Below are 15,040 nucleotides of genomic sequence, written 5' to 3' on the forward strand. Positions count from 1 at the left end.
CGTAAATTTTCCTCTTTTTTTTTTTTTTTTTTTTTTTTTTGGTGCGGAAAAAAAAAAGTCAGAAGACAGCCAAGCAGTAAATATAATTCTAAAGATAGTCAAAACAGATGGGAATATAATCTTGTTTAGAACTATACAAAAGTCCTCTACTGTGTCTCAATACATGCTGTCTGTAGAAGGTTCCAAGGTATTTATTTTCTAAATGTAGGCTTGTGGGTCTTCTTATCCAATAAATTCAAACCATCATTTGAAGACATAAGAAAAAATGAATAAAATTAGGAGAATTGATGAGCTGAGTATCATTGTCGTGATTCTATTTCTTACACAACTTAAATTTCTGCTTTGAGAGTTTGTGGTCTAAGAAAATTGTGCTACTCCAGGAGCTTCCTAGAGATATTTTTTGGAGCAGACTTTATTGTTCTCTGGAAAGAGAATATGTTCTATTCCTGGGTGCTATTGTAGAATCATTATTTACTTAACAAAAATGTGGTCTTTTCATCTAGAAACTTTAGTTCCATAATTAAGATGGACTAAAAGTATTCTGTAGTATATCTAGAAAAATTATTTTGTATGTATTAATATAATTTTTTTTTGGAAATTCCCCATGATGGAGCAAACAATGGAGAAGGACTTTCCTGTTTATATGTAGCATGGGCTTTTGAATTTATATGTGTATTTTAAGTGAATTCTGAAAATAGACATAAAATCAGTTATAAAATAATGTCTTTTGTTTTCAAATATTATAATCTCCACAGTGAGAAATAATTGATAAAAAATCAAATAATTGAGAAATATTTGTCTTAGTATGATAATTGTTTAACTCATCAATAATTCTTGAGTATTTCTCAATACCAAGTCCAGTGAAAGATACAATTTTAACTTAGGAGTGCTAATACCTAGTGAGGAAGGGAGACAAGGTAACAGAAATCAGTGTGGTAAGTGACATAATACAGATGATCTCAGGGTTCTTCAGGGGCACTGAGATCTTCAGGAGCACTGAGAATGGGCAATTAGTGTCGTTTGCAGGCAGAGGAGGTAAGCTGAGCTGCAGAGTAGTCAGCTAAGAAGACCAGAGAGAAGCATGGCCAGAAGGGTGAAGGGGATTCAGAGATAGCAGGATGTGCAAAATAAGTTTGAGCAGTTGCAGTTTCTTAAGGTTATCCACTCTCACAGAAAATAAGACTGTCACAAATTCGATTTTTGTCAATTTAAATATTAGTCAACGATTTAAAATTCTTTTCAAAATCGATTTTCTTTTCATATACTTTGCAAAGTCAGGAGTAGAAAACAATGAGGAAAGACCTGTTCTCTTATTCAGTTGCCTTTTCTCCTGCAAATTTTAGTAACATCTTCAAAACCTTTGACCCAGTATAATTCATATATATGGCAATCACTTTCTTCAACAGTCAGCATTTTCCTAGGGAGCTTTATGGTTACATTTTCATAAATATCGCATTCTTCTTATCAACAAACTCTACTCTTTGTGTGGCACTGTGTGTTCCTATTTCTTCTCCTTTTTCTGTGTCAAATTTAAGGAAAATGGAGTAAAACCTTCAAGATTAGAACATACTATTTTTTTACAAATAACATCTTCCCAGTGGATATAATAAAGAAGGATCTGAGAAGATAGAGGAAGGATAATTTTCAAAGTTCCTCTCAAATTTAATCTTATATTGACAAGTCCCTTATTTTACCTGTAAATACTCAATTGGTAAAGTTATTAAACTTTGATGGTAATTCATAATGTATTTCTGTAGCCACATTTCTGTTTTAATTCAAATAACTAGAAGAAAATAAGGGAAATAACTTGTTTTATGTTAAAATTGTACTTCATATTCAGTCCACAAAAGCAAGATTTTTAGCGTATTTGAATCATTAATGGAGTCACTTCTCTTTTCTGTTGATATTTTATTTTTTGTACATATTTTTCTTCTCAGAATTTTTTTCTTAAAAGTCATTTTCTTGCAAGAATTCCTCAATATACTATCAACTAAGCCACCATAGTCCCTCGGGGCAAAAAAAACCATGGACTTTATTCAAATTAAGGCTGATAAGAGAAACTATGCTCTTTTTAAAGTCCCAGTCTTGAGCAGAAGAAAATATAAGTAACATAGTAAAGGAAAAGAGTTTAAGATCTGGACTCGTTGATACGAGTTCAGTTCCTGGTTCTATCACTATCTACCTCAGGCAAATTCATTAACTAGGGACCTTCACTTTCCTTTTCTATATAAAGAAAATATCTGCCCTTTTACCCACCCTCTCATCTGCTTGACTAATTAGAGAGAGATTTCTTTGACATTTAAGTATATAAAAGAGCCTTGAAACTAAACATGTTTTACAAATATTAGTTGTTATGGCAAAGACTTAAAACCAGTGTACAAAATATTATTCTTAAAGTGAGAGGCAGTACATATGTGAAGTTTTATTTCTACGTTTACCAAGTAGGAATATGGTTTCCTTCTTCCTCAGCTTTTCTTTCAAGCCATTTTATTTCCTTTTGTCCTCATTTACTGCTAGACTTTTCTGCTGCTCTGTATGCTGTGGTATTCACTGATGCTCTGATTATTCTTGCTGCAAGCACAGGCCCAGAGAGACTCGATCCTCAGCCAGCTTTAGTAACTCCCTTCTTAGTCTAGACATTTTATCATATGCATGTTCTAGTTTTAAATTTCTGTGTGGTTAGAACCTATATAGGTGGATATTGGCTTCATATCCTATAATAATTTAACTCATTTATAGCAGTGGAAGTTATCGAGGTGCAGATTTTACCAGTTGTATGAATAATGACACATCATATTTGTCTTATAATTTTAATTAGGTATTATTATTTCTGTTTTCTCACAAAATAATATTAAGCAATTATTTTCCATTTTTAAATAATAAGATCTAAAATGTTTTAAGTACTCACCATATGCCAACACTTTACAGAAATGAAATTATTTAATCCTCACAACACTATGAGGTATGTGTTGTTATTATTTCCCTGTTTTACAGATGGGAAAGCTAAACCATAGAAAGTATATCAAGAGACAGGATTTCATCACAGTTAAATATTTACATCCTTTTTTTCAGAGTGAATGGGTTAATTATTATTATCTGTACATCCTTAGACAAATTAATTACCCTCATGTGCTTTAGTTTTCCCATCTATAAAATAGGGAAATAATAGCACAAACCTCATAATATTGAGAGAATTAAACAGTCTTTTCTCTGAATGACATATTAGGCTCTCTTAAATATATTTTCAAAAATCTGCCCACATATTGTTCATTTTCCTTTTTTTCATTATCAGTAATATTTTCAATGAGACAATTCTCTCAGAAAATACAAAGTACTATTTGATGATTTAATACCTTACATTTTGCTATTCAGCAAACTATGGCATCCAAAAATAGGTTTCAACATTTTAATTTTTGGAGCCTAAGTAAGACACTTTGGTCTCCCAATGAGAAAGTGATTTCAAATGAAGCCCAGTTCCCAGATTTATTTTATTCTAGTTAAAACTATAGCAAATGTTTTTCAGTATACTATAAGTATTAAGCCCCAAGTAGCAACCTTACATGGTACACATTCTTTTTTATATCTTTACTTCGTTTGAACGTTCATTTCCTTTTCTACATTCTTAAATGCATTTAACAGCTAAAGATACAAGATAAAGTTATTTTATTGCTAGAGCTATTAAAATTGCTCTGGCTTGAAGTCAAAAACAACTTTTATCAGAATCCTAAGGATAAGAACAATAAAACATTGCATGCCACTTCAGTTCCTTGAGAAGGGCTTTTGTCTTTGAGAAAATGACGTGAATTAATACTGATTGCTTTTCTGGAAAACAATTTCTCATTTCAAAAGTTTACCATAACTCAGTCTGCTCTCTTCTCTCTCGACAGGCACCAGTATATTCACAGTCTACGAGGCTGCCTCCCAGGAAGGCTGGGTGTTCCTCATGTACAGAGCAATTGACAGCTTTCCTCGCTGGCGTTCCTACTTCTATTTTATCACTCTCATATTCTTCCTTGCCTGGCTTGTTAAGGTACTGCAAAAAAATTTGTCCTCATAAAATCTATGTTTTCTGACAGTTTCTGCAGAACTTTTGGTTATTTTCAGTTGCCCTCTGCTTCCTTATTTCTAGTCTTTGGTAAATGTGGTTTGTAATTTTCTTTCAGAATGTGTTTATCGCCGTCATCATTGAAACATTTGCAGAAATCAGGGTGCAATTTCAACAAATGTGGGGCTCGAGAAGCAGTACTACTTCAACAGCTACTACGCAGGTATAGTATCAGGAGACGGTGTTGCAACCCATTCGAACATGGGCACGCAATCCTCACCATCCATGAGACTCAATGGAACTTGAGGGAGCCCTGTTAAAATGTCCTTCTACAGTCAGAGTCACTGAGGGAGTTGTTGAAAAATAGAAGTGCAAGGGTCTAAACCCAGAATAAACAAACCAGGCTTTCTGGATGATAAGGCAAGGGCACCTATATTTTTTCAGCTCCATGGATGGATGTGATACAAAACTAAGATTGTCCCACATTTATTACACACTTTTGATTTGATTCTGCCATCACAAGTCCTCGAAGAGCTTACAGATAAAATATGGAAACTGTAATTTCCTGTTTTTATAAATACTTATTCATGTAATTGGAAACCAATACAATGGCACCTGGTATAGGATTAGAATATTTGAAATGGAAAATATATTTCATTCAGAATGATTCAACCCCAAATGCAAGCCTGTGATTTTTAAAGAATCACTATATATTCCGGAGGGTTCTCCTGTGCTCCCAAGAAATTGGAAGTGCTATGGAATTTGACTAAAAGCGTCAGGGCAGTTATTACGTAAGACAGCAATTCAGATCCAATGACTTTGTTTTTATTTTTGGTTTAGTTTTGTGTATCTGGTTTTGTTTTTGTTTTTGTTTTTGTTTTTGGTGTTTAGAAAGAAGGGCAGCTTTATATATCTTCTAGTATGAATCTTTATAAAGAGAAAATAAAAATTCACGAATTGAGAATGAAATTATTTTAATGCCTTGTAACTATTATTTTAACATTAAATTTTAAGAAAAATATAAGTTCGTAAATATTTATACAGGTTTATTGGTACAAAGGAATTTGTGAAAGATCCAAGGTACAAATTTTATTTTGAAAATCTTCAAATCGAACTTTTAATAATTATATGCTAAAATGTTATTAAATGTGCTAATATTTGGAAAAACCTTATGTAGCATCTTTATGATATGAAAGTTTGAATTGTCTAGATGAAATTCATTATAGATTAAATAGTACTAATATTCAATTTTGACAAACAACTATTCATACTTCTATGAAAATTTTTTAAAAATATTATCTAGGTTATTTTACAGAAGGCATATAGGAAAACCTTCAAAGAATCAACCACATCTAGTTCTTATTTCTTCACTCATCTCTTTTAGTGAACTATGAGAAATAATAAGTTCCAAGTCCATTCTGACATGTCTTTTAATAACAGTAGGGTGACAATCTCTCAAAGGTGTGTTTTCTGCTATGTTTATATATATTGAGAACTAAATGGAATGTAGAACTATTAACTCAGCAACGAATTTACATCATGTTCCTGAGAGATGACCTAAAATGGTCATACTATGCTTTAAAATTATATTATGCTTATTAAGTAACTCTTATTTATAAAACCACAGCTGGAAAAGTACTGTTTGGAAGTGCCACCAAAATCAACCAGAGTTATAATAGAAAGGAGATGTGAAGAGACTGTTAGCAGAGTTATACAAAGTTGTTTTGATGCAAAATTGTACTTAATCTGGAGGAATAAGTTGGTAATTCAGAGGTAATGAGTCTAGGTATTCAGCAGAGGTAATCACACAGAGAATTGTGAAAAACCTTCATTAAGAAAAGTGCTGTGGCTGAGGACCCGGTTGCTAGGCAACTGAATCTCCTGCAGCAGCCTCTTGGTAAAACACCACTTGGGCTGCCTGGCAACAGGCCCAGGCCCCGCCCAGCCCCTCCCAGCCACTTGGCAAGTGGCCCAGATGCTTTTATGTGTGTGGAAGGGATAGACATCATTTGCTGTGATTCTCTAGCATTTGTAAAATTTGACAAATTTGACAAAAACTCTGTGCACAAGAACACCTTGTTAAATGGTTTAAAACACTAAATCACAAGTTTCTAATTCTAATAAAACAGATAGGCTTTAAATAATTAAAATAAGGATGGTTATTGTATTGCAAACACACAGCTGTTCAGAAATGAAGCCAGTTCTTGCCTTTCTGTAGAATTTGGAACATTTGCAGTTTGATATGTAAGTTATCCTTATAGAAGTGCTGAGAGTCTTGGGCTTGGTGAACCTGTTGATGTCTATGGACTTCTCCAGAGGGCTGTGTGTGTAGAAAGAAAATGATACACATTAACAGGATAGGGAAGGGGCTCTCTGACATCTTAAGCAGTTCAATAGGAATCGACTGACAGATATGGACTGTTCAGGGGCAAAAGAAAATCAGTTATGAGAACTATTTTTTGTTTAAATAGGAGGCAACCTGCCTCTGAGTCACAGCATAGAAACAAATTACAGAAAAAATAATGCCAGAGATCTCATGGAAATCATGATACAAAATGTAACAGGAAAATCAAAGAAAAATAATGTAGAAATTTTCAGATTAGTAATCATTAATTTGCCTGAATTCTGATGAGGATGGTGACCTTCATACCTGCATAATTATTAGACAGAGATCACTGTTGCCACATGCTCAGTTGTATGTTGGGGTAAAGCGCAAGAGAGTCATACATCTATGATATAGTGGCCCCCTGTGTCAGTCAACAATAGGACTACCTATGCCACAGGTTTCTCAGGATATTGCCCCAGAACTGGATGTTGGGATGTGCAGATGTGCTAGTAGATAATGTTCTGGTTATAGTATCCTTCCTGTCTGGATCTTCACTCTCATTCCTTAGATGCTTCACCTCAGATATCTACTGCCAGTCATATGGTCTTGTGATCTAGCCAGATTCATGATAAAGATGAACTTATCTCACTTTGTCTGGAATAGAACTGAAAGAGCTACTAAACTTTAGTAGTAGGCTACTTTTTTATTTACAGTGATAAGAGACACAAGGAAGGCTCTGGCAATCAATACATACCTAACTTTTATATATGGATTGCGGTCCAATAGGGTTACATTATAAGATTGTTAAGTAAATATTCTAATTGTCTAAAGAGAGTAATAATTTCTGGATTTGTAATTATCTCTTATTCAGCACCTTTGCTGGCCCATGTTTTCTGAATTAATGTTCCCCAATTAAAACAGAAGACTGATAAAGTTGATGTAGGATAAAAGGACACTTATGAGTTCTTCCTTTGTAGTTCCATGAAAATTCTTAACATATGCATCTCTACAATTTCTGTATGCAATACTGGGTTAAAAGCAGACATGCATAGGTGAAAAGACATATGATCAAAAATAGAAAGAATCTCTTCTCCAAAAAAGACTATGTATAACATAATGCTCAAAGACAATGCTTCAGTAAAAAATGTATTTACTGTATTCTAAGAGCGTTGATTTCCACATGAACATACACCATTAAAATAAGTGAGAAAGCAATTTAATGAAAGCGGTTTCTGGAAGGACTATTCTAGCATGGCACAATGGTGAGCTCCTTCTAAGAAGAAACCATAGTAATGGAATATAACACATTCATCATAGGAAGCCATATACGAGAATTCAATTTTGTGAAGCAGAGCGATTGAATATATCATTGAATAATGAAATCAAGTCAAGTGCCCATTCTCATTATTTTGTGTAATAATGACTATTGCCTATTTTTAAAAGGACAATTGATTTTGAAAGAATCCGAAGAGCATAATAATGTCAAAATAAATTTTAGATTTTTCTCTGCATTACCGTGTGTGTGAGAGAGAGAGACAGAAAGAGAGACAGAGACAGAGACAGACAGAGACAGAGTGCTGCAAGAGACAAAAAGCCCCAAATAAGTGGCTTATGTAAAATAGAGTTCTTTTCTTTTTCATATAAAGTTGGAGGAGGTCATTTAGAGTTAGTATGGTGGTCTGTGTTGCCACGGATTCTGACTCTTTATACCTATTTTATTCTACCTTGCATAACCTCCTTTCCCAAAGTTGCCTCTCAAAATAAGTTGTCTGCTAGAACCCTATCCCTCACATCCATGTTCCAAAAAGCAGGAAGGAAAACAATAGAAAGTCTCTGCTTACATCTCATAGACCAGTATGTAATTACATGGTCAAGATTAGCTTTGAAAAAGGAAACAGTTAGTTCTTTTGTTTTGTTTTGTATTTGTTTTATTTTGTTTTGTTTTGGTATCCTAGTGGTCCCATAAATTTTTCTTACTTTGGAAGATGGGGACAAGAGATATAGAGGGAGAGGTGGCAGCTCCTGCCTCTGCCACACTCCCCTGAGAGAGAGTCCTTGAGGATTCCTGGCTTCAGATATCCCATCATCTGTGTCACATAGCTACTGTTACATTAACCAATCTAAATGTTTCATAATTTCGGGAACTAAAAAGAAATTGAACGTGTTTGCATTTCTTTCGCTTTATTTCATACAAAAAAGTGACCTTGAGAGAACACTTTTATAACAATTAAATTAATTCATTTGATTTTGGTCTACAGGAAAAAATAATTTAGTAGAAAAAAATGAGTCTGCTACTGATCAAAGCAAATATATGCCCAAATGATCTTTTGTGCCATGATAAGAGAGTAGAGGATGCCTGTACAGACGGTTTTTAGCTATGATTGACAGAATTGCTTCTGTCTTTTTCCACTTAAAAGGAGAATCCCGGAATTTTGACAGAAACTTTAGAAGGCACTTTAACAGGTTTGCTTTCAACCAATGTTTGTATTCTCAGAATGAGATTATTCCTGAGGGAAGTGCTTCATTCTACCACTAAGAATACCTTTTAAAATTTATTCCAAAAGGAATTAGAAACCTATAAATGGACATATGGCAAAAACACTTTGTAATTGGCATCTTTGATCAAAGAATTTTTGTGTAAATGTATACCTCCATTTTAAAAATAGTATGTGGTCTGTGAATTTTGGCTCTTGTCTCTCACTCCCTCGCTTATTTTGTAGAGAGCAAGTTTTTTTTCTGCAAATGATTCCCTACCTCTACAACCAGGAGTTTGAAATTATATATCGTAGCTAATAGGATTTTTGTATCATCTCATATTTCCATCAACAATTACTCTTTTGAACAGAGTCAAACTAACATGAGGACATAAATAAATATGAAACAGTGACCTCGGGCAGAAATAAAACAGAGTGTTTGTAGTTAGTGTCTTTTCTCAGAAAAATAAAAATCCTTTATTTAACCTTATACCACTACCACCTCAATACACACACACACACACACACACCCCGCTAAGGAACTGGAAAGAAAATATATTAATAGGAAAATATAAGTGGGAAATGTCTTCCAGCTGAGAGTAATATTGACAGATGATTAATTTTTGAGGTAGCAGAAATTCAGTAAGATAATAACCTAGACACGCAACAATCTAGATACCCAATTCAATGAATGTCAGATTTTAGTATCCTGTACTATAGTATCCTATCCTAAATTTCACTTATGTATTTGAAGCAAAAAGAAACTACTTTAACCCCTTTATAAATATGTACATATTTCTGCTGAGCAGATTAATTTGGCCTAGTTTCAAAAATTTCACAAAGTCTATTAAGTGATGTGTCAGTTTCCTGTCATTCAAATAACACCAACCTCTATCCCTATGCCACATGCGCACTTCTTATATTATTTATCCTCAGAATATTTTTCTATTGATTTGGTGAGAAATGCCCACTAAATAAAGATAAAAATTCACCACTTCTAATAAAAATACACCAGACACATGCTTTGGAATTGTAATTTTCATTTTCTTTCAGATCTTTAATCAATCGATATAATGGGGATTAAATACCTACTTAAAAGTCTTGTGGAGAAGAATAATTGGGCAATTTTATGCAAGACATATGTAAGACAGAGAGGACATGATACATAGCAAGTGCTCAATAAATGCAAGCTATTACCATTATTATTACTATTATTCGCTTAAGTTTTCAGTGTTAAAATGAACATAATTGGAATGACTCATGTTTTAAATATAAATCCATAAGAAGACAAGTCTTTGATACCATGAAAATGTAAAAGCCTGAGGACATAGAGTTACGGTTTTCAATGTTCCTTATTAAGTGTCTCTGACTCATCTCCCTCTTTGTCTTGAAGATGTTTCACGAAGATGCTGCTGGCGGATGGCAGCTTGTTGCCGTGGATGTCAACAAGCCCCAGGGACGTGCCCCAGCCTGCCTCCAGGTGCAGTATAATGCCATTTTTAAAACTAAACCAACAAAGGTCTTTGACTTTCATTTTATACAAGAAAATCCACAGCTCTCCAAACTATAGATCTGCCCAAATTTATGGTCCTGGAGTCAGGGACAATATTTTAATACATCTTATATTCCCAGGACCTACCACTGTTTTAGGATACACAGTAGAGATTTGGTAGCTGTTGAATACATGCACGTAGGTAATAGCGTGCCAGGAGTTTTGAATCACTGAAAAATTTTGTTGTCATATTAAATCTTATAAAAATATTCTTTTATAAAGGCCAGAATTATTTGGAGGAGGGTGGTCATGACACATTTCAGTTGAGTCCCTCAGTGAGTACCTGGGAAAGAAGGTTCTTAATAGGTAATGTGGTTTTCTGCATCTGCAAGCACTCTGAGCAACGTGTCATAATAAAGTGCTTCCATAACAAAGTGCACCTGCAGCAAGCACGAGGCAATGGGATTGCAAGTGGCCCCAGAGTCCTGAGAAGTGACCAGGGGATAGGCCATCGGATCTCTGGCCTGTGGACTTTCTGGACTTATCGTCTGCTTCGAACTCGTTATAAACCCAATCAACTTTTCTCCAGTGGACCACACTGGCATCTTCTCGTGCTTTGTTCCCCCTCTCTGCACCCAAATATCAGTAATTCTTTCACATTTCCAAGAGTGGCACCCCTACCACTCCATGGTATCTTCTTTATTTTCATTAACTTCCTCTTCAAGGGCAAAAAGGCACGCAGCCCCACTGTGGGGACAGAAAACCTATCTCTTCCTCCTCAAGAATGTTATTCCACACTCGCTTTGGTTTTCAGTTACAAATCCTCTTCTTACAAGGGGTGCTTTTTAATAGGTCTTCATATCCCTCCCATAATTTGGAGAAGGGTTTTTCAGCTGCTTCAAGATGAGGACACACCTTCTTTCTTTCTTTTAGATCTTTCTCCAGGTGATGACTTGTGTATTTCAAGGATTGGTACATAAGAAGCAGAATATTGTACTCTGAACCATTACTGTGGGCTGTGTTTATATAGCTGTTTAATCATATAGTTATTTTGTTTCTATCGGTTAAAAGGATGGCAGTTAAAAGGACGGCAGGGGAAAAGAGGAAGGGTTTTCGATGAATATTGATAATATTTGATATTATTTTGTAGCTCTCAGTCTGTTGTATATTTAATGGTGACAAGTGCTGCCAGTAATTCATCTACTGCAACTACCTCTCCTACTACTAGTCTCCTAGTAGTAATAACAACAATTGTAGTTGCAGTGGTAGCTTCTTGCTTAAAAAGCACTTTCACTTACTGTATCCGACAATCCGTCAACTGATATTTATTGACACTAAGATCATCCTTAATAAGACAAGCACAGCCCCTATGCTCATGGAGCTTACAAGGCATTTCCAGGTGGAAAGAGAAAAACCAGCATTGAATTAGCAGTTACCAGAGCAATGGTGATTTTAAAGATGTAATGCAGGATACCATGGGAATATACATTTTGGAGTTCACTCTCTTCGGCTGAGAGGTCAGGGAAGGTATTAAACTGAGAACAAGAGAATAAGGGAGGGAGTGACCAAGCTTGAGGCTCAATACAGCCCTGTGAGGTAGGAGGACTGGCATGTTCTCCCCACCTTTAAGATGGGGAAGTGGAGACTCAGAGGATCTGGGAAAGTCTCCTGAAGTTACAATTATACCTGAACCAATGGGGAGGCCAGGACATGGACCTGGGTCTTTCAATTCCTAGACCCATCCTTTTTCCAGCTGAAAAAATTTGCCAAGGAAACATAAGTTTGTAATAGAAATAAATCATCAGGCCTGCTATGAGTACCAAGGCAGAGTCCTGTTAGACCCTTAATGCATCGCTTAAAAATCTATTGAATTCTTGTTAATAGATGCCTCGAGTTTGCAATCTGGAATTAGGAAGCCACTTAGTTTCCTCATCTCACAGATTTGAAATGACAAAAGATAAATGCAAGGAGAGTATAGTGGAGGGGACAGCACCGAGCAGGGATATAGGAAAGTAAAGGTCGGTGGAGAGGCAGGTAAAGGTTGGGCTAGAAGTGTGTAGATTGAGGATCCAAAACCTGCATATCAGTCATGTGTTGTGAATATGGCAGCTTGATAAGTTTTATGAATGATGATACATTTATTTGAAACTAGGGGAGATGGAAGTCAGACATTTTAGTATGAAGGAGGTTCCATTCAGCTCAGCTTCACATGTTTCACCCTAAGTCATGCTTTCCAGAAGGATCCGACTTGAAAGAGTATGGATGAAAAGTGGTATGACCAAGAGATCATCCATTTATAGTGGGCATGAGTTGTAGAAAAGAGAGTACATTTTCATGTCTGAGTGAAAAATTAATCATTAATTAATTAAAAGAGCAAGAAAGAAAATAATTAGGTAAAAAAATATTTTAAATAAAATGGGCATGAAATACTCAACTTTTACTAATGATTAATGCCATCAAAAACTAAACAGAAAAATTTTCATCTGAACTATCCACTTATTCAGTGTCTAGGATTATAATGATATCTCACTCTCAAGGACAAACAGTAGCATATAATCACTATTTTTTTAATGAGCAAAAGGTGTATATGTTCTCCTAAAACATATGTTAAACTATAGAAACAAAACAAAAAGTGTTTACTTTAATTCCTTCCAATTTATCCTCCCTCATTCCTTTTCCAGAGGTAACCTAGAGGTTAATGTTAACAGCCAATTCTTCTAAGACCCTTTACTCCCTCATTTACACATAATATCCCTTATCAAACAGCATCTCCACCTTCAGGAGGCACTGTAGTTTTCACTCCATGACAGTAGAGAGCATAACAGTCACGGTCACTGCCATGACCATGACTGTTATGCTCTCTACTGTCATGGAGTTAACCTATAACTAACACATAGAAGATGCTCAACTGGTGTTTGCTAAAAGAGAGAACAATACCAAGGATATAATGACTCAGAAATTTCTTGACCTATGAAAGGACTTACCTGACTTCTCACTTAGAAGCAACTCTATTTTTCCTTGCGGTCTTGTCTCTAGGAACTAGAAAGTGAGTGGATTACGGCAATAACACTATATCTATAAAAGCATTTATTTCTAGGTCTAAATCAAGTAGTACATTGGGAGTTTGTTTTCACAAAGTACTTCTCAAAGTTTGTATGGCTTTGGGTAACCAAAAGGTTGGATATTCTTGCCAGCATATCTCTTCTGAAACATGGTGGCAGAGGCTTGACAGGACATAACTGTCACTTCTTTTATGTCTCAGCATTTTCAGAATTCTCTTTATCTTCTTGAGCATGTAAAATAAATAGGTCTATGTTTAGAAATGCAGTCTTAGTTGAATATATAACATAGTTGAAAAAAAAAAAATCAATTCCTATCTTAACCAAAAGGTAGAATTTATTGGAATGAAACATTTTAACAGCTGTAATTAAATTGAGTTAGTAATTTTGCTATTGTTGAAATAAATTAGAAAAATGAGGCATCAAGTGATGGCAAATTGGTGGCCCGGATTCCCAATTAGAATATTAAGAATTGTGGATTTTTGTCCTGAGAGGGAAATTTTGTTTTAAAATTTGACCCCAAGTTTAAAAACACAGAATATTTTATATATTCTATTGCTTTTGTAAAATAGAAAGATCTGACGACAGGACTCTCCCTCCCACATGGTGGAATTGGCCAGAGCTGGGCAGTGCTGCCCCATTGGCCTGGGCACAGAGTCTTTATTTTCCCTCAGTCTCTCAACAGTCCATATTGTTTCCATAGTACTGGAAATGAGTGGTTTATTTATCCATGGATTCCTGCAATTACTTTTCTCAAAGTAGAAAAATATTTCTCATACTCGTGATTCTATGGTGAGAAAATAAACAATAAACTTACAAGTATATAAATATGTAAATATACAAACGAATGAATGAATAAATTGTTTTCAGAAAGGAGAAATGAACCTGTTTCTTTGTAGAAGTGAAGGCTATCCCTATGTGTTTAATACGTGACTCTGGGCCTGCTTTTTTCATTTATATTAACTGCTGGGTCCAGGAGGCATTTGTTTGGATGCCCATGAAACAAATTATAGTCATGTGACTTTAGGTCACAAAGATGGTATAAAAGTAGTGCATGAATTTCAATTATTCCAAAATAGTCTTTCCATAAATTTTATGTTTTCATAATTGAAATGTTTTAAAATCATAACACAGCATAAATGCAGACTGGCTCTAATTCCCTTATAAATAAAGGACAATTAAAAATCATCTCTGTCCTTGTTTCAGCTGAAATTGCTTTGGATTCTCTAACTTTCTTTATTGGTACTATGTCTTGCATTGTTACTTTTTTTTCTGTCTCTGTATCCTAGTCTAGTTTATGATATGAACATTTTTATGTCTTCACTATCAATTGCAAATAATGAAGTAATTTAATAAAATAAGATTGATAGATGTGGCTTAACTTCCCTACTATTGTTAAACTAAATGCATGATGTGACCGATGCTTCTGTGATTCTTGGTGTTTGATGTGTAATAGTTTTTGTCTCTCTCTCTCTACGAATGTATGTATCTATCTAAAAAATATATATATGTCAGTATTTCTCTAATGTAAAAAATATGTATATATATGCAAAATTTACATATATGCATATATACACACATTTTTTTAAATTGTAGAAACAAGTGTATTAAGATTTTATATAGTCCAGTAAATAGGATCTGAGA

General features: G+C 34.7%; 1 protein-coding gene across 3 annotated transcripts in view; it reads left to right on the forward strand.

Moving 5' to 3' along the window:
• NALCN (sodium leak channel, non-selective) overlaps positions 1–15,040 on the forward strand; it is a 263,458-nt gene that overhangs the window by 76,575 nt on the left and 171,843 nt on the right. For all 3 annotated transcript variants that reach the window (XM_025045009.1, XM_006909384.3, XM_025045008.1), the window contains exons 7-9: positions 3,888–4,030; positions 4,164–4,268; positions 10,239–10,325. In XM_025045009.1, the coding sequence (XP_024900777.1) occupies positions 3,888–4,030; positions 4,164–4,268; positions 10,239–10,325 (335 nt within the window). The remainder of the gene's footprint in view (positions 1–3,887; positions 4,031–4,163; positions 4,269–10,238; positions 10,326–15,040) is intronic.

The sequence above is a fragment of the Pteropus alecto genome, unplaced genomic scaffold, assembly GCF_000325575.1.
Source record: "Pteropus alecto unplaced genomic scaffold, ASM32557v1 scaffold13, whole genome shotgun sequence".
Classification (NCBI taxonomy): domain Eukaryota; kingdom Metazoa; phylum Chordata; class Mammalia; order Chiroptera; family Pteropodidae; genus Pteropus; species Pteropus alecto.